General features: G+C 41.3%; 1 protein-coding gene across 1 annotated transcript in view; it reads right to left on the reverse strand.

Moving 5' to 3' along the window:
* The window catches only part of KCNIP2 (potassium voltage-gated channel interacting protein 2), a 1,298,474-nt gene extending 1,277,378 nt beyond the window's left edge, over positions 1 to 21,096 (reverse strand). Inside the window, exon 1 of the mRNA XM_069239572.1 lies at positions 20,067 to 21,096. Coding sequence (XP_069095673.1) covers positions 20,067 to 20,139 — 73 coding nt within the window. The 5' untranslated portion in view covers positions 20,140 to 21,096. The remainder of the gene's footprint in view (positions 1 to 20,066) is intronic.
* Positions 21,097 to 21,362: the final 266 nt, after the last annotated feature.

Genomic DNA, 21,362 nt, shown 5'->3' on the forward strand with positions numbered 1-21,362 from the left:
AAGGGGAAGGAATTTGAGGGGACTGAAAAATTCAATGAAGAGTTCATTCTAGTAAAGCTGTGTTTGGAATCTACTATGAATCTTGGTAGTTTGATCCCATGGATCAGTCTTGGATATTGACTGATGCAAGCTCAAAAGGTTTAGGAGCAGTTCTTATGCAGAAGAAAGATGGAGTAGAGCAGACTATTTTGTTTGTTTCTTGCGCATTGAGGGGTGCAGAATGTAATTACTCTGTGGTAGAGAAAGAGGTACTTGCTGTTTATTGGGTAGTACGAAAACTACGGAAGTTTCTGTGGGGAAAGACATTTGTACAGCTTAGGGAAGTTTTCTGCAAGAAGGGAATATATTTAGTCTCCCATAGGCTACGTAAATGGGTTGTGACGCTGCAGGACTTTAACTTTGCAGTGTCATACATACCCGGTGTGGATAACGTCTTAGCAGATTGTTTATCAAGGACGGGGAATGTAGAAGGAGGTGGTGTTTTAAGTGAAGACGATAGTGTGGAAGAGGAGGACTTGGAAGAAGAAACCAATGTGTGTATGTTTTCAGAAGGTATTGTTTTGGAAGAAACATGGAGAGACAATTTGAGGCATGATGTGGTCTTACAGAAGGTGATTTCTTTGATTAATACTGGATGGTGTGGGAAGAGTAGATGTGACTGGGATCTGAAAGGATTTTGGCAAGTTAAGGATGAATTATCTGTGGTTGGTGGTTTGCTTATGAGAGGTACTAAATTAATCACTTCATTGAATGTACGGGAATAATTATTAAAGCACGCTCATGCAAGCCACATGGGAATAATCAAAACCAAGGACAGGGTGAGGGCTACTGGTGGCCTGCTATGGACATGGAAATTGAGAGGATGGTAAGGGACTGTATGGAATGTTCATCCTGTGATAAAGGGTTGAAGTGTAGAACACAACCAATGGTGCTGAGGGAACAGGCAAGTGGCCCCTGGACAGACATCACAATTGACATCTTGGGACCTGTAAGGATTGATTCCTATGATCGTTATGTGTTGGTATGTTTGGCCATGTTTTCACATTGGCCTGAAGTTAAGATTGTTGGTTCAGTAGAATCGAAAGTGGTTATTGAGTTTTTGGAAGATTTGTTCGAAAAGGAAGGGTTTCCAGCATCTATTCTCTCAGATAATGGGGTGCAGTTCACTTCAAGAGTGGTAGAGGAGTTTCTGCAGGAAAGAGGAGTGAAACACAAGAAAGCAGCACTTTATCATCCAGTGAGCAATGGTGTGGTGGAAAGGTTTGCTAAAGTTTTGAAAGAAAGTGTGCAACAGGCCCTCATGTCAGGTGGTAATTGGGAAGTAGCCACAAGGAAGAAAGTAAGGGAATATCGTTTCATACCACATTTATCCACTGGAATGTCTCCTTTTCAATTACTCAGAGGTAGGAGGGCCAACACCGAGGTTCTGCCTCTGTGGGTGTCTGAGAAACGAATGATGGTGGACAGTCATGTTGATGTGGCTGGGGATTGGAGAGCGAAAGAAAGTGAGAAGATGTTGCGAAGAAAAGAGTTGCATGATGTGAGGAAGGGGGTTAAAGACACAGTAGTGTGTGTCAGTGACTGGGTGAAAATAAAATCACCCAAGCTTGGACGTCTCTCTAAATACAGTCAACCTTACAAGATGATTAAAGTTTTAAAAAATGCGGCAAAGCTGAGTGACCATAGAGTGTGGAATTTGAATAGGGTGGCGAAATTTACACCATTAACTAATGAGCAGTGCACAAATGTTGACACGCAAAATGAAAGTCCCGTGGGGAAGTGTAGGCCTCAACTGGAAAGAAAGAGCCCTGTTTATTTGCAAGATTTTGTGAAATAAGTCAACTCAAGTTTGCATTGAAATCTGGTTGGTTAAATATGAATGCTGTTAAGTAGCTTATAGGAATTAGGAAATGGTTTTTATTGTGCTAGTTTGTGTTACTTTCATTGTATTGTAATGGTTTACCTAAAGAAGAAATGTGAACTGTATGTTTTTTTTTTTTTATTTTGTTTATATTTGTGAGGTGAGGGGGGTGGTGTGGTGTTTAGTAACTAGGCGATGATTGATATTCTGGAACATTGTGTTTGTTCTGGGATGGAATGTGTGGGGAAGGAGTAAGACAACGGTTGAGGACTGTGATGGTGTTTGGGGTCTTTGTGATCAATTACTTCAATAAACCTGAAGTCACTGAAACGGCTGAGACATTGATTCTAACTTCACAACTGTCTAAGACTTGGCCATTACAGTTAACAGCTGGTAAGCGTGGCGTATTTCATTATTATTAAGATATCTCAAAAGATACAAGGCATCTTCTTACCATCTGCTGCAGAAAAATGTCTACTTAAATAGGCCTTAGGATCATAGTCTTTACCTCAAAACATTGCTTATCAACCTGCAGACAGAAGAGTAAAAGATCCTTGCTGCAACATCTCTTATTTGGCCATGAAATACAGAATTTTAGGTTCCGGAACTGCAAGCAGCATAAGTAAGCAGCTATGGTTGAAGCCGCATGCTTAAATAAATGATTTGTTGCGCACAAGTTAGTCTTTCAATGTAAGAGGGTAGTTCTTTAGCTAAATAATGTACCAGTCTAGCTATATGGGGAGGTTTCTTTGAACGTCCAGATGCATTCAGGGCTGGTTGAAAATGTCGAGAGCCTGCAGTGGTCTAAATACATGCTGAAAAATCTATAAATTTCGGGATGCATGCACAGCTTAGGAGTCTGGAGGTAGAGAACAGATCTACCTGCCAGTGAAGGTCAAGATACATTAAAAGCTGCCTATTCGTTTTGAGATACATGACTATAAGTGTCACGATTCATGCAGAACTCCAGAAAAGGATCAGGATACACAAGTAGCTGCCTAATAGTGTTGAGACAACACACAGCTGCTCGCAAATGTCGGGAAACGTGCAAAGTTGTCTCTAAATGTCAGGAGCACACCTAGCTGCCTCTATGTGGTGGCAGCATGTAGTGCTGCATATTAATCTCAGGATGCATACAGAACTCACTGCAATGATCTGAATACAAGAACAGCTGCTCCTAAATATACGGATACTGGAAGAACGGCTAAGAAGTGTCTGGCACAGGTCAGGTACACAGCGAGGTGCCTGTTCATGTCCTATGCATGCAGGGATGTCTTCAAAGGCCAGAATATATACACAGCCGTCTGTATACTTGCCCTCGGCCAGGAGTGTATGTTTAGAGGGGCATGGCCCCAGTAAAGACAAGACTAAGAAGAGGGGTCCTGGAGTGTATTCATTCACTGATATTTGTGGCGAGAATAGGGCATAAGTATAGCCCTTAAAGCATACTGTGAATTATTGGTGATATTCTACTCTATTGACCAGTTATCTTTATTAACAATACAAAATTATTGACGTTATTTGTGTGTGAAGGTGGCTGACTTTCAGGTTTACATACATTTTGTTTTTTAGTACAGTGTTTGTTACATTTCTTATTTAAAATCACTTTTAGCTATTTCTACATGTGCTTGTGGGGATCATCATCGCCTGAGGGCCTAAACTTTGCCTTGGGCAAATCTGGGGAGCTCTGGCTCATTAGTGAAGAGTGAAGTTTCACTTTTTACATGTCTATTTTATTTTTTAATAAAGGGTACTTGCAATTAGATGGGCACGATAGCTGTTACCTTTGTAATGGAGTACCTATCTGTCAAACACTAAATCAGGGTCTTCGTCACAACATAGGCATGCCCCATCAAAGTCACAAGACTGTTGTGCTGAAGAGGGTGTAAAATATATCTTCCTCAGACAATCAGCATAAAGCAGGTAAACATAATTGCAGGTAGGTCACTGCAAGAGTCTGGTTAGGTCTATTTGAGGCATGCAGCTTGGATGGGAACATTAGTTCTATCTCCAGCAAAAGAACATGAATTGGCTAGGGGGAAACCTCACCCACAAGACTGTTCTTGAGTAGTGAATTCACAGTATTGATCAAGTCTCTTGCTCTAAGCTAGCCTCTTGGCATCACTTTATTCCTGCTTGCATGGTGCCTTTCATTTAGAAAAATATCTAACTTCGACAAAACCAGACACCCTTCTCTCATTCTTACGTAGCTGGATCCTTGCTTAGACCCCTCAACATGTTACTCATCAGGCAGCCTGCCACCTGCACTGTTAGTATTAAAAATGGACTTACAGTATGACAGATGAGGGGTAGAAAAGGTGATTGTCATGGTATGGGGCAGTTTAATTGGTTGTCAGGTTGTAATCCAAATTAGAAATCCATGTTATCACCTCTGTAAAAGAACCACTGCATCTCAACATATCACGTATATTTTTCAGTAACAATATCAACTCCAAATAGCAAGTCTAACATTCCTTTAAAAAGATATCAACAACACTTCTCATAAAGAAAGTATAGTAAGAAGTAACATGGGAAAGTGGAGTGCCATTGTTGAGAGAATTGCTAAAAAGCACTGTTGGAAAGATGAAGCTGGCCAGACCCTAATAGAACGTTACGTGATTCTTTGCAAGAGAAATTTTGGGTAGAGGCCTGTAGGCATTTTAAAAAATTTAGTGCATTTTTTCATTTAAAAGTGCATTGGCTCACTAACATTACTCCAAACCTGATAATCTTTCAATTCAGCCCGAAGACTCTCATATCTTATCTTCAAATGCCCTCTCTCATTTTGCTCCTTTATTCTCATTCTTATTTCTTTATCAACTTTCTTCTTAAAGTTTGTCCATTCTGCCTCTTTTGTCCTTGGATGCTCTACCTCTCTCTGCTTTCGTCTGTAGCTGTCTCTTTCCCTTTCACGCTCTCATGTTCAACCCACCTCACTAATTTTCACTGAATTGCTCTTTTTTCCCCATTCTTTCTCAAACTCTCTCACTCATACTGTCTTTCTTCATCTTATACATAGCTTACACATCCCACAATTCATCTTCCACTTCCTCTTTTTTGATTAGTCCTTTTTGGACCAATTGTACCCCTCTGTATAAATGTTTAGGCTTTCTATTTTTTTTCTTTCTTATACCTAGTCTCTTTCTCTGTTACTTCTTCGTGATCACTATTAACCTTTGCTATCTCCCCCCTATCAATTTAGCCCTCACTTGCTTTCTCCATTCAATTTTCTTTCCCTCTCTGTTTTTCCATAGCACCTCTCCTCTGTCACTTTTATGTCTCACTCATTCTCCTTCTCCTTCTCTGTCTCCCCTCACCCCTTGTCTCCCTCTCCTTATGCCCCCTCCAAAGTTTATGTTCCACCTGTATTTCTATTACTATTATTCTTAATTTTATCTGAAAAGAGCTTTAGCTGTGAGACATCACAGTGGTTGATAGACTAAAAACCAATATGATTAGAAAGGGTGTCCCTTAAATTCCTTAAATCTTAATATCATAAAACCACATGGAAACAACTTTTCACTGGATCTTCCTCTCCTACACAGCCCGGGTCACTAGTATACATTGGCGGTGTCTTATGAAAGTACAATCAGGTGAGAAGACACAAGACTCATAAACCGTACAACTCCTGTATATTAGGACTAGTCAAATATGACACCTAAAATCAGTTATCAAATGGCGCAGGAACCCCATTTATTTCTTACTTTATTTTTCTGAGGAGAGGTACTCAAATTCTCAAAATGACTGCTGCAATGGATAAAAACTGTTATACATCCACTGTATATCCAAAGAAAATAGAAAGACCTGCCACGGTTAGCAAGTTCAGGCTGACCATTAAACACTTCTCTATCCAGGAAAAGGGACCAATGCAGCATACCATGGCAAGGAAAGACTTAACTAGGCACTCACTCTTTATTCAAGCTAGTTGCTCACAGCAGAAATATAGCCAACTCTGCAGCATTCTAAAGCTCAGTTAAGGGACAAATCAAAGCATAGAGTCTATAGGAATTGCCTGTCCATTGCAGAACTTTTAAATCATGTAATATATATTTACCTGACAAAAATGCCAACACTACTGAAAATAATATCAGCCCTCTTGAGAGAGCTCAATAATATCCTGATAAATGTTTGGGCCCCTTCAGAAGTGGTCAAACAATTCCACAGTGGCTTTATTGGAAGAGGTTCACTCTCCTGTTGGAGGAAGAAATGCCCAGCTGAGAATGGTCAGTGACAGAGAAGTATAAATACTCTCCTGTTAAAAGTATGGCAGGGCCTGCTAATAAGTGACAGTTCTGCAAGGATGTGTTGTGACTGTTCCACTAAAGTGTAGCAGTCTTGTTGCGAAGCACCTTTAATTTCCCTTTATTACAAGAGATTCATTGCTTAATGGAGATTTGCCATACTTGCTGAGAACTGCCAGAAATACTTAACAACAAGTATATTACCCATTCAGTAGTCACCCATCACGAGGCACCCTCAAGGGAAAAGGAAAAGAGGAAGGGCAAGAAACTTCTGTCACTGAGGCCTCCAGCTGACTGCAAGGAGATGAGTTATACCTGGAGTTAGTTTGAAAAAAAGCCCAGGGCAGACATGACTGGAGAGTCCTGATTGATGGCCTGTACCCCAGTAGGGGAAGTAAGCATAAGTAAGTATGCAAACGCTTCAGAGACATGTTTATAATGCCCAATTAAAAATATAGTAGACCTGATACAAAGTGCTAATAATAATTCATTAAAAACTCAGTGGCCTCTCTGAGAAGTGCTGTTATTGCAACTCTTTTGAGAAGTTCCTATGTTTTTCCAAAGAAAATCCAGTTTGGAATTTAATTAATCTATTCATAACTACCATGGAGTGGGTTTTGTGTCTCCTTGTGATACACTGTCAATCCATGGTTCATACCATGGATCTTTCCATTTTAGTCCACACTCTGGTGGCAGTAAGCCTACATGAGGTGGCCCTATCCTGTTTTTTTGGTTTTTCTCCTTTCTTTCTAGTGAGAGCAAGGTATTGGTGTTCCACTAGTTCTTCTCTTCCAAAATCTAACTGCTGGAGCATTTATTAAATCTATCAGTGTGGGCACCCTTTCTTAAGCAGATGACACTCAACTTAACCTGTGCTTTGACCTGCCTCCGTCACACTTTCCACTCTTCCCTATGTAGAATTGAAGTGTCTGATTTGTAACTGACTGAAGATCAATGGCAACAAGATGAGCATAGGATTTTGGGCCAGAAGAGGATGTAAAGCCACGCCTTTTGGCTCAGCTTGATGGATTCACCAGTCTCCAAGGTTAATAACCATGAATTTTGCTTTGATAAGTTGCTATCTTTATAACCTCTTGCGTTTTCAGCAGATGTGGCTGCTGGAAATTATTCTTTATTTCACCTGTCAACATCTGCATGCTCTGGTGGTGGGAGCAGCAATTCTAATAAAAGATGGCTATGCTGGGGCTTCTGATATGATTCAGAGATTGCAGCTGACCCAGAACATCATGCTTAGGTTGTATGTGCCCTTCATAAAGGACTCTGAAGTTTACAGCGTCCCACTGAGTAGTGGATCAACACAATGGCTAATAATGTTGCCACCAGGACTTTTATTGAAAGGATTCAAAATGTATTCATGCCAGAGTTTCTCAGTATGGCACCCCCCTCCCATCTCTTTGATCTGCCTCTCACCTTTTTTTAATGATCTTATGTTTCAACAAGCACCCTGAGCTTTGTGGTATGGTGCTGTGTGTTCTTGGTCCACAGCTTTAGAATAGTCTGTTGGCTTTTCAACAAATTGCTAACCATCAAGGGTTGTTAAGGGGCCTAAATTCCATCTTTTCAGTTAGCTGCATTTCTTATGTACTCCTGGCACTGTGGTGATTCCTTTAAATATCAGAAATCACAAGTACCTATGCAATAGTTGGATCCACATTTATCGTTCCATGAGTTTCTGAAAGGATGCAGGAGAAATACAAATGCATGCTTAACATGATATTTACAGATCTGTTAAGTTTCATATCAAGTTCATATGCACATAAATGTTCACAGGCTATTAGATATTCAATATATCAGTTATAAAGGACAGTATAAAAGCAATATGTTAGTCATAAACATAAATGTTTTATTCCAACAATAAAAGGAGGATTTTCAAAAGAGTCAATAAATTAAATTAAAACAAACATGAACAAAGTAAAAAGGTTTCACCTATACTGATCTACTGGCTTTGCTAAAGGTATTTATACACGCTATAAAGCATCACAGTTGCTGTGCTTCATGGTGGAAATAAAGAGACACAATGATATAGCTGTTGCATCATTTTATAGGCAACGGCATGCATTCAATACACATTGATAATCAAAGGAATTATACAACGTGGGAACATGTAGATATTCTTATTGGACATTGCCTCTAAAAGATGGTAGGATCTGGACACTGAATGCCATATGATGTATGTATTCCATTGATAATTTCATGAAAGGAATTTTTGATTTTGAGCACCATGGCTAAATATCACAAACAGTATTATAGTCTGTTGACACTGAAACTCTTGTTTATCATGCATAATTTGAAAGGTGAGAGGGAAATAAAGGCTGTGCAAATTCAATTTGCAGCCTTTCATCTGGAAATGCCAGTTAGTGTTAGTACTCTATGATTAACAGTATTGCAACCCATTTTTGGGGGAAGTCAGTAGTACTTGAAATGGTAATGTAGCCGTACTTGTACTCCTTGTTCCAGAGTACCCGTTTATTCCTGTGCACTACTGCCACTCTCCCATTAAAAGCATTGGAGCAGTGTTGAGAAGTGGCAGTACCATCCCTTCCAAATTAAAGTAGTGCAGCTATTGACTACCTGATAATACCTTATCACTTAAAGCACTGACGGAAGTGCTATTAAAGGCATTACAGCACCAAATGAAAGAAGTTTGCAGAGTAATGGTTCTACTCTCCTTTTCAAGAAATTTGGCTTATCTCCCACTGAAAGTGTAAACAGTTAGGCTTTGAAGTACTGATGCATTAAAATTATAAGAGCGTGGAAGCATGAGTACTGTTCCTTTAAGACTTAAAAAGCTGTAAAGTTAGCACCCCATGATGCTCATCGGTGTGCTCAATATATACCGAGGAATAAAAGGTAGGGGAAGAGGTACTGTGGTAGAATTTGCATAAACCTCCAATACGTGGCCTTTAAAGTTGAGATTGCCAGCAAGTAACATACATTCCAATATGTAACTAGCACTACATGTTAATCACTTTCTAAGCTCTGTATGGGCCTGTGACTTTAAAAATGCAGAAATCTATGTTTTCAGGTTTAACACCTTGCATGGTTGCAGATTTATGACTTTAAAAGAAAAACTTCCAGAAGTACTCTTTTGAGTTTCATTAGCAATTCCTAATGGGTTACAAATACACCTACATCATACATATTAATGAGGTAGGTCGCAATTTGCGACACACTAGGATTTGCTGCCATCACATGACCTCTATGTCTGTGACTGCCTTTAAATAAAGCAATCTTTTTTATATTTTTAAGAAAACATGCAGCCCGTTTTCTTAAAGGAAAATGGGATGTGTTTAAAAAAAAAAAATGAAATGTTTAAGTTTCATTTTGTAAGATTAGGCAGTGGTCCGTACAGGTCCAAATTTCCGTGAAGTACAAAATTTGTAAAGGATTTTTAAGCCTAGATATATGAACATGCAAGTAGAACTTACAAGCCCAAAGTGAGTTCTGATAAGAGCTCTATCTGCTCTCTGAAATAAGAAATGTGGCACGTTTCAATACAGTGAAGAACTGAGAAACAATGAAGTGCAATAGAGAAGCCAGGATTAGAACTCAAGCAGTCAAGCTAAATGTTGCAACACGCATGTATTTTTCAAGCATGTGATGTTATGAAATTAATTTTAAAAACATATCTAAGCATAACTGTTTATTACTATTAAAAAATACTCTGGTCTATTGATATTGTCAAGAGTTTATTGTTCAGACCAAAGCCTACAGCTTCCTTACCTTTTTGCTTTCCTCTGTTACATGTGTGACATGAACTAGACATGTGAGTTTCATAAATCTTTCTCTGCTGTTCCCAGGAACAGAAAAAAAATCAAACAGTGAAGGTGAAATGCAACCAGAAATAGTTATTTATTCCAAGAAAGTCTTCCAGGGTCATTTGGGGGGGCGAGGAAAACATAGACAAGCCCTCTCTTCTCCCCTTCCCCCACGCCCCCCCCCCCCCCTCGTGGCTACTGCCCTGTCTGTATATGTCACAGCAACCTGCCTGTTGTGTTGGTTGGGAAAAGTGTAACAGTTTACAATGAGTGGAAACAAAAGAAATACGTTGTAGAAAGTATGTTAAGCTCACGGCTCCTTATGTATGTGTCACATCATCACATTGTTTTCATATTTTCACTGGGGAAAAAAACAGGAAGTTTGTTCTCAAATCAAGCAATTTTATCTACCATCTCAAAAACCCAGGCAGAAGCATCTCTGTTCAACACCATTCTACCCCACAGCTGTATTCATAAACCTATTCAAATGTGTGTGAACCAATCAATATCAAAGAAGCCCCTTTTGACAAATGAAAGAGAATCTAGCAGCAGTAAATCAGAACCCTGACCAAAAACGGCTGTCCAATTTCTTCTGGAAATATAATTCCTAAAGACTCAATTCCACCTCCTTGCGCATCTCAGATACAGGCCTCTTGGCAGGCAGTGGTGGCTTTGCAATACCTTAAACCATATCAATGATGCCTGTCACAACATATTCTAAAGATTGGCAACTCATTAAATGCCACTAATCACGCTTTCTGAGCCACAATGACTTGGCATCACAAAACACTTTTTTTCAGTATAAAAAAATCCACCTCTCCATCACTTCTCAAGTACAACGGATAGCATAACCTTGTCCCCTGCCTTTCATTCTCCTCGCCGGCAGGACTGATGTGCTACATCACAAAGAAAAAGTGTATCAAATTGATTCCAATTAATTACTCTTGAGTAAAGCCAGGACAGCAAAATGTAAGCCACATTTGCAGTATACGATAAGGCACATTAATACATTCAGCCATGCTTGCCACCTCCGAAACATGCAGCATCCCTTGTAGACAAAAAGCTTTGGCCTCTCTTTCACAAGGGAAGGTTCCAGGTCAGAGAGCGCTGAAACGGCACCAACACTTGTTTCATTGCCTTGAGTGGGACTAAATAGGTGTGCCCTTGTAGACACGCTGTGTCGCTTACTGAATTTAGCAATCCTTAAGGACCTTCTTTGGACATGCCCAGGGAAGGAGCCTATATTGTGATGTTTTACCTTGGCCGACAGTATCATCAGACTAAATTTAATATTAGTATACCTGAGCACAGAGTTCGGTTACTTTATTATTATATATATATATATAAATATATATATATATAACAAATACACAATAATTGCATGGTGATTCATAAAACAATGTTTATATCATGGACCCTACAACTAGCTGTTAAAACATGACCTTTAATTGCTTCTGCTGGCGTTCTATGCTTTATCAGTGAGGACAAGAACTAAGGTACACCGTAGCCACAGAGCATGGACATCCTCCCCAATGCTTTAACCACATGGCCATCGCTGGATCATTATATTTGCTACTCACATTTCTAAAAGACGACACTTCAGGCCTACTCACCTTCTGAACTTCTACACATCACATGACAAAGGCAAAATAATATTATTGATTCATTCCAGCAGGAAGTTCATTATGGTAGGATCTAATTGTGATGTCTGATTTAAGACCAGAGGGTAGGGTTGTGAGAGGTGGAGGGATTACAGACTTTGCGTTCTGCAATGTGTTTCTTTCATTTCCCAATAGCTAGCTTCAGTTGGGTGGTGGTGAGAGTCGCAGTGGTGGGCTGCGGAAAGCTGAGGTAAACTTTTGGCTCTTATTCTAATTTGCACAGTTGGTGTCATCTGTCCCACTCTTTCCAGAAGCCCTGTTTGTGATGACCTGGCATGTGGTGTGACAATGCATCTTCCTGTGGTGTCGACAGCATCATCTGGATGTGCTGCGTGTACCATCCCTTGGAGAATACCTACAGTAACAGTGAGAACCCCAAGTCAGTGGGCTGAGCTGAGAAGACCTATTGCTCTCGAAGGAATCACTCACTACAGCCTACAGTATATGTTACCTGCACCCTAAAACTCAATTAAAGAGTAACCCGTGTTTTACTTGTTTTCTTGGACTTTCACCTACATCTTCAGTTAACTATTTTTGCTGTCTGTAATACCTTGGCTTATTAAAATGCTGACTTTGTTGCCAGGCCCCTTTTATGTTTCCACATTTAAAAGCCGCTGGCATCCCAGAGGTGATTGTTCTTCACTTAGCAGTAAGAGGATCGCTGACCAACCCAAGAATGTATGAATCTATTTTCATTAGTTTAGGAAGGACTTGTGTGCCTTTCACAAACAGGATAAGACTTTGGGTAGAGAAGCACACTATGATTAGCCTAGTGACAAAAAAGGTCACAAATAACACAAATTCACAGCATGAGCAAAATTGCAAAAGGAAGACAATTTTACATAACTCAGGTGGACATAGATTTTGCTCTGTATTATATGCGTTACAAGGTGCCGTCCCTGGAAGAAAGGCTCTTGGAATGGTGACGCTGGGCGCAGAACTCTCCGAATCCAGCTGCGGATGAGCAGGAAGAAGACTACCTATGAGGGGAACCAACAAGATCGCACCACTTGCAGGTCCAAAAAATCAAAACTGTCAACACAATTATTGCAGCCCACCCTTTTAATCTGGAGGCACCAGCTCGCCAGCTGCCATCCTGAAAGCAGTTGGCAGAGACAAAGAGATGATCTCTTGTGAGAGAAACGATTATATACTGAAGGGAAACAAAGAACAACAACAATTTTAGAACAGCGGAATAAGGTTGCCTATATGGACTGGGTTCACTCAATGCCAGTGAGTGCAAACGAAAAGTGAATGGAAATGAATGTGGAGAATTGTATCCAATTAATGCTTCTAGGAATAGCTCGGCGATAGCCATTGATGTAATTAGGTGATGGATTCTACGAACCAATCAGTATTTTCGGGCAAATTACAACTCAAAATGTAAAGGGAGAAAGGTTACATTCTGGTATATATGAAAGAGAACAATGATTATAGTGATAAAATATCGCTCGACTGCAGAGGATTTTCTTTTTAAATCCCTATGAATGTAGAAATGTGCTAACATCCTTCAGTGGTCTGCTATGTGGTAGGTGGCAAACTTAACTGCAGTCTTGTGTATTGCTGTGTCAATATTCTCTCCCGATTTGGAAAATGTTAATTAACCAATTTCAAAGACCAGCAAAAAGAATTCCCCAAACTCAGAACAGGGCATGATATTTCACTGGTTAACGGAACAGAAGGTGGAGTAAATTTGAAATGGCAGAGAACTTGTTTGCAGTGGGAGATTTGAAGGGCGGACTAGAAAATATCTGATGGTCTTGAAAAACAGACAACTATAGGAGTTGGCAGATCAAAAAATGCAGATGCACTTGTTTAAAGACTATGGGATGACAACATTAATGGAAGGGGCTATATTTCATGTTATAGGGGAAATATTGCAAGCTTACCACAGATTTCCAGACAGAAAGGGGCCATGCCTCGAAGGTCAGCATTATCTAAAGTCTAGCAAGATAAACAGAAATGGAAGTTCAGGACGACAAACCATGGTAATTCGCCATGCTGTCCTTATCGAATGTAGTAGCTCCTATGGCCCACTTTACACAGAAAATAATCTCTCTAATGAATTTGACACAAACTGCCATACTAGAAGGGATGTACCTTGAATAAGGTTCTGACATTGACATCATTAACAGGCCTGGTTTGTCATCGCATCTAAAATGAGATGAGACTGTACCGAAAAATAACGCTTGCCTTTTGAAACTAAAATAAAACTCAGCATAATGCAGAAGAAGCTATTAAAGGTTTGCAATGGTATATCATGATACTCTGATTGTCAGATAGAAATGTGTAGTACCAAGCAGGCAAATTGACATTATCCATCACTATGATCGACTGGCATTAGAAATAAACATTTCTTTCTGAAGCCACAGACCACACAGCTTCTGCCGTCTGTGTCATTCACTATCTGTGTGGAAAACTTTTAGGGAGATAGAATTAAGGTCATTCGTATAACTCCATCAACAATCTACTGCGGCGTGCTGGGGTAACAAAGGCCCCCGTAGCCCCCTCTGTGACAGTGGGGTGGGGGAGGAAGCTCTAGGGGGGGTCACCCAGCACAGCACCTGGCCTAAGTGACTCCAGAGGGGGCTCCATGATCTTTTCAGTGCCCGTCCCCCCAAGATCGTTGCACTACTGCACCAGCTATAGAAGACGTGATAAAAGAGACAAATGCTGTACATACATTTAAGTAGGCACAGCATGAAAAACTTCAAAATGCAGACAAGATCTACATTCTACAGCACTAATCTAGGATCTCAGTGACATGCAGACCCGCAAATCATGCCAACATTTTTAACCTTTTCTGCAACCATTATACGCTGAAAAAAAGTGTGTAACAGAATGGCTGCATTAAACGTATGCTTTTCATTCCGAAAGAGAAAGTATTGTTTTTTACCCATTTACTCACATGTAATTTGCCTGCATCCCCATGTTTTACTTAGCCCTTTTTAAACAAAGCAAAGGAGGATCACAATGTTGATTAGGACCATAAAACTGATTTACGTATGTGAAAAAATGAGCATTTCAAAGCAAATGTCTTTATGGGGAGGACATCATTGTGAAAAACATTGCAGTACACACAAGAGATGTCCACATTAACTTGTGTGAACAGTCCGTGTTTAACACATTTGCTTTGTAAAAAAAATAATAATAATGAGGAACCTCACTTCTTTTTAATACGAGGAGTGGCTTCATTACCATAATCAGAAGGGACTATTTCTTCCCAGGGATAGATTTTAATCATGATTGAACTGAGTCAGGATTCCATCTTTTCATTGGGCAGAAGTTGGGTGCTTCCACAAAAGGAGTGCTTCCCATCCCGCATTTGTAATTATTTTGTTTATGTTTCCAGCTGTGTAAGCTTGAACTTTCAGGGGCACACACATGACACTGGAATGCTGTTGAAGTGTCTTAGATAATTCATGTTACTTTTCTCTAGCAGCAGCATAGATGGGAGGAGGGAAGTCCTTAACCTATATGGATTTTTAAGTCTGTCTTGAAGGTCCAATTATCACCTGGCCCTCTTACCTATACCAATACAATTCTACAGTTCTTTGCTTCAACACAAATACCTCGTTATTTCCATGTAATGCTTCATATTACCATGCAGCATTCTTTGAAAACCAGACCTATTGGCATTACCAATTTTTGTTTTCCAGTGATGATAACTAAACCATCTTTCAACGAGGAAGGGGCTTGGCCATCTGACAAGGTGGGGGGTAGCGACCTCTTTTCTGTAACATCTTGAACACTGAGTTAGTTTGGAGAAGTACACATCTATGCAAATCTGCATCCATCACTAGTGCTGTCGACGATTTGACATAATTTTGACTTACAAAAACAGTTTTACGAAACGTCGTCAGAAGTTTTGCAGGGTTAAGTGTGTCGAGGCCAGAGTGCTATCGCAAATTATCTCAAAGTTTTTATCAAAAGGCATACATTCTATTTTCTGTACTACATTTAGTGGTAAATCATAATTTATTTCTGGCATTAGACCTACAAGGAACCTTAAGAAACTCAGGACGCTTCATATAATCAGTTCCCGTTGCTGCTTGTACTAGGTCTTCAGATGTGTATCCATAAGATACAGTTACACTAGACTGGTTTTATCCTTTTGATATTTATCTTTGTTTTTAACTGTTTTCTCGCTTTCATTGTATTACTCTTGCCACTGATTGCAGTCTGGTTTGTATTTTGTACAATAATCCTGTGGTTACTTAAGGAGTTATTTATTTACTGCTGGCAACATCAAGCTCTTTATTACTTTTTTTAAAACGTCTTATTGTATACAATACTTCATGTCATCATATGATGAATCCCTCCACTTGAATGCCCTACTCGGTTGCTGTATTTATGTTCATAGTCTTTGAATTATTATATTATTGATGAAATGACAGAGTCCTGTAACTAACCAAAGATGATTGTCCCATCATAATAACCTGCCTTTCAGTGTTTTCCTTACGCCAGTTGCATCACATACCTAAAATAATATCAAATAAAAAAAGTATTTTGTTCCATCATGCAGAAAGAACAGTAAAAGGTTAGAGTAAGTTATCCTTTGCGGCATGGCTTCCTTTTTATGGGTTGTTCCATTTATTGACAGCAGCAAAACATGAATTTGTAGACAGCATTGTCAGCTAATTATTTTTATAAAAAGATTACATTGTAATTAAAAGTTACTCAGCTGAGCAGTGGAGGAGGAATTTTGACAAGTGGGGTAAAATGTAATACTGACATTTGGAATACTATTCGATTCCTTTTCTACAAGGCATCAAGGCATCATTATTCACATGCTGATCTTTTGGAGTGGGGGCACAGGAGGGTTAAGTCATGCTCCTTCAGAAACCACTCCTCCATTGCATACGCTACCCAAATGAAAGATGATATTTCAATATTTTTAAGAAGTTGAATTTTGGATGACAAGCCATGCAGAACAAGACCCCCTACAAAAATTAAAAAAGCATCATTGACATGCCCTTAGTGGTATCACAGGCTAATACATATCAATAGAGGTATTGAAAGCCAGTGGGGTCCTCGGATCTGAATAGAATCCACGTATAGGTTTAGGTTTTCTATTGCAGACACTTCTCTGGTGACTTACAGTGCTGCTTCTTCCCGTAGAGAAGCTAAGTAAGATTTTTTTATTTTTTATTATTTACTTGAGGCAACCAAGTCCCTATTAGAAACCCCAATATTCCATTCAAGACCTAGGTGTAGTTTGGGATAAATGGTGATATTTGGGAGGATTCCTTCTAGGATGTATATCATTACGTTCCTTTCAAATCAGTGTGTCTAATTTGATGCTCCAATACTAATGGTTCATAACAAAACTAATGCCACCCCTCTATAAAACTAGTTCCAGGACTTTCCAGGATTACTTTATGGAGAGAATCTGATGTGGCCAGCAAAGGTTTTCCTCAGGATCCATGAAAGGAAACAACTGGTGAACAAGATCCTTTTATCCTGAAAGAGGCCAGACATTCATTCCACTGCATGCCAATCACTGGAACAGGCCATGCACGGAACTCGGGGGATCCTAATGAAAGTTTCTACACAATTCAAAGAGACATAAACATGAGTACTCAATACTAAATTACAAATAACGACTCAGCAGAGAAGCAAAGGCAGGTGCATCAATGTGTTGGCCAATTTAGAGGCCATGAATCAGCTTTACTTGATGGTGCTAATAATGATAATAATAATAATGTAATTTACATTGTGCACAGCACGAACTGAAGTCTCATTGATCACTTAAATAATATCTGTTTATATTAATGAATATATTGTATTAGGAAACCCTGTCAAGGATGAGAGCTGTTTCATGGGGTATTTGGACCTGAGACCTGAAGATCAAATATATAGTTAAGCAGTCGGTAAAGCCACCGAGTCATCTGAGCGACATAAGAAGTGAAAGTTTTACGTAAATAACGGATATTGCTCATGATTATTTGAAACGGCTCTCTAGGTCGCTGTAGTGAAAGTGTTAGTTTTCTAAAGCTCTACTGCTTGGAAGCCCTTGTGCGTCCTGTTCCGGTGCACTTCCTGGATATCGAGCAGTAAGCTTCATAATATCACATTACTCTGAATCATAGAATCGCTATCCCCTCTCCGGCTCCTGCCTGGAGGTTCACATTCACCATAGGATTGGTTCTGCAAGAACCCCTCGATGCGGGCTCCTGGGGTCCACTTTTAGGACCTCAATTTTGAAAACAGACGTTTTGTACAAGTGGATGGTGTTCAGAGAAGCTACTCAAGCTTCCAATAATTTGCTCTACAAAGTCTTAGAAACTCTCAGGGGTGGGGGTGTTAGTTGTTACATATCCAGCCGACCATCTCTTGCCTTCTTTCTACATATAAACTTACTATATCCTGTCCAGGCTCAAGAAACGACGTTGACGTGAGACCTGATAAGAAGAAGTTTGGGGATCTCAAGGTCTGTTGCTTGTATATAATAATATTATTTTTGCCTGGAATATTAACTAAAGGAGGGTTTGTAGATAGAAAAAAAAAGGCAGCACGTAGTAAGGTGATACTACAAGGAAACACTATGCTGCCTGTTAGCAGCCGAGCATGCAACACTACATTCATCTACCATGGAAAAGTATTTTCTAACAATACTACGTCACCATACCCTACCATGCCACATTAATTTGTCATACAGAATAACATTCTTCTCCAGTGGGGCACAGTTATATCCTACTATGCCACAGTACTATACCATACCACAATTCCTAGCAGGCTACTGAGGGTTCTTATAACCGCGTATTGTGCCATGTCACTATCTTATACCACAATCTTACACCACTATGTGATGCACCCTGCTCGAACTTACCACACACTCTCACTGCTCTAGAGCATAATACTAAACCATCTTGCTCCACCATACCACTCTTACATGCCACCACGCTACTCTTCCATTTGGTATACCTGCATAACACAATGCTACCCTCCCATTAAACTGACCAACCTACACCACCTGGTTACAGCACAATTGCACCCTACAACAATATTTCTTAATGCACAATACTGTGTCAGACCCAGAGCTTTAAATGGAATTATAGTTCTAATGCTCACTAGGCACAATACCTGCTTGCTCCTGAGAAGTGCAGGTACTCTCCTATTAAATGTAATGCAGTAGTGCTGAGAAGTGCATGTGTTCTCTCTTTCAAATTAAAGAGGTGCAGGTACTCAGACCGACGGTAACTGCCCAGTTAAAGCACTGATCATACCACTAAACACAACACTACTTCGTCATGCCACACGACCATCCAATAGGTCTCTCTGCTATATGAAAAATATCGCCTAACAATTGCACAGTAACATAAGACTGTGCTCCACCGGGCTGCACTAATACCTAATATCACATACCACAACGCTGGTCCACAGTCATCCTCTAGTCTAGTAGGATGTGGTAGTCTTGTATGTTGGCGCTTAGCGATTTATCATAAGGGCTAGTCCTAAGCCATTCTCCCAATGTTTCTATTGAAAAGTGCTCTTCTAGAATATAGAGGAAGGAACAGATCACAATGGTCCATATTTCTTTGTCATATGGGGCTCACAGACAGCATGTTTCATCCTGTCCCATTTGAGGTTGGCAGGTTTGCTCTTGCTATCATGACACTATAATTCCAGCCCTGCATTCCCTGTCCACCCAGTGCAGTATGGGAGGTGTGGTCTTCGCTCACTTCAGTTGACCCAGAGCCGAAAAGAATGACTTGTAAACATGACAGCCTATGACTGGAAACATGGCGCTCTCTCAGCATGCAATGGTATAATCATTCTAGGTCTTCCCGAGATTCCCAGAGTGTCCCGCACCTGCCAATCCGGCCACAGGTCTAATGAGCAGAACACGGGCATGTGGACCTGGCGCTCTCTCACACAAACCCCACCAATCATCCGTCTGAGTACCCTCCAGCGGAGGTTTGCGGTAACCTTTACCAAGAAACTCCCACGGCTAGGTGTAGAGTACGCGCGTAGACACTCGCACCTGCGACTCCCCGCCCGGAGTGAGGCCTGCCCACGGACACCCGCCCACCCGGCAATGCCTGGGGTGCGTTCGACCCAAGCCCCACTGCCGCCCTGCCCTCTCGAGTCTGTCTGGATCTTTCCGTCCACCCACCAACAACTCATTAGCGGGTGCACGCGCCTGCACCAATCAGTGGGCCGTGAACGCACCGGGAGCGTGTCATTAAAACTTCTCAAACCCAGTGCGTTTCACAAGAGCTCGTTCTCCTCACCTTTCAACCAACGAGACCCTCACAGCGAGAATGTGTGTGTCTGGTGGTAATGTCTGCGAAGCAAAGCATGTAAAAACAAATGTGCTCACTTGGAGGTTTAGAAAAGCAAAGCCAAGTAGTAGCTGCTTGGAGAAGAAGTCTGCTGACTAACCACCAGCTCCGAGTATTACCCGCTGCCTGAACTCCGAGGCACACACCTGTGTGAAAGGACCAGCGATTTGTTGTCAAGGGATGCTGCACTTTCTCCAACAAGCACGTCAGAAACACTCGCAGGGGATGAGACTTACCCGTGAGCTGATCATATGACCCGTCCATATCCCTGGAATCAGAAAGGCTTGGTTTCCTACCTTTTCCACGCATAGTGCCGCAGATACACAGGCGCAGGTGGTTTTAAATAAAAAAAAAGTGGTGTCACCTCCTAAAAAAATAATTATAATCCCTCCGAGGTGTGTGGCAGCATGAAAACAAAGGGTGTATTATATATGCACCCAGTATACGTCTCCCTCCAAGCGGAGCGCACGGTATCTCCTTGGCAATCCCAGGAATGGAGCAGCACAGACAGGCAAGGGGCAGGATTCGCTCTCCTCTCCAGCCGGACCCCGCTCCTCACAGACAGCCCCGCTTCTCTGCCCGCCCGTTGGTGTCTCCGCGCTCTGAGCCGCTCCACTCTCCGGGGAGGAGGGACGCAGGCTGAGAAGGGGGCTTGCTTCACTCAGTCCTTCCCTGTATTAATCTGCCTGCCAGGGAGCTCCTCCGTGTAAACCCCTCTCGCTTTCCACAGACAGGAATCACCACCCCAGCCCCCACTCTTTCCCTCCTCCCTGTTTTCACTTCTGAGCGTGTATTTTTTATTGCACGATTAACTCATGAGGTCGCTTAATGTATATTCGCAGCCCCTCATCCGAAGCGACGCTCTCTTCAACCGTCCTCCAGCTGGTTCCCGCGCGCTGGTCAACGGCGGAGAGACAGTTGTTCCCTGCTCCATGCAGTGCTCTCTCTGCACAGTGTGACCCTGCTCTTTTCTGTCCGCTTCTCCCGCCTCTCTGTCCCACTACCGCCAGCAGCAGGAGCTTCTTCCACAGGAAGAGCGGGTGGGCTGCTACCGTGCACTCCAGCTCTCGTCCATACATCCCAGCCCCCTCCGCCTTCCCGACACCACTGCCGGCGAGTCCCTTCCTCCACTCCAGGTCCACTCAACTCACCATTTAACAGTAACACTCAGATTACCCATTTAGCACCCCTGCCCCTTTCCTTGCCAGCGCACTTCTTCCTCCCAGGTGCGTTGGTGCCCATGATCCACTCTGCCTACTGAAATATGGGCTGTGCCATCTACTGGAGGTTTATATCTTCGTGCGGGTGCATGCATTAGCAGCTGAGCTCGCTCCTACGAATTATATTTAGCAGCAGCCACCAGCGTGAAATGTTCGGTGTTTAAATGCTCACACTTTATGTAATACTCACGCAGCTGAATGCATCAACCATTTGATTTTGGGAGTCACAAGAGAAGGTTATCTAAGAGCTATTTCCCTTACATAAGAACACAAGTTTTCACTTGCCTCGCATTTGATTGTTGTCAGCATGAT

Source organism: Pleurodeles waltl, chromosome 6 (assembly GCF_031143425.1).
Source record: "Pleurodeles waltl isolate 20211129_DDA chromosome 6, aPleWal1.hap1.20221129, whole genome shotgun sequence".
Taxonomy (NCBI): Eukaryota; Metazoa; Chordata; class Amphibia; order Caudata; family Salamandridae; genus Pleurodeles; species Pleurodeles waltl.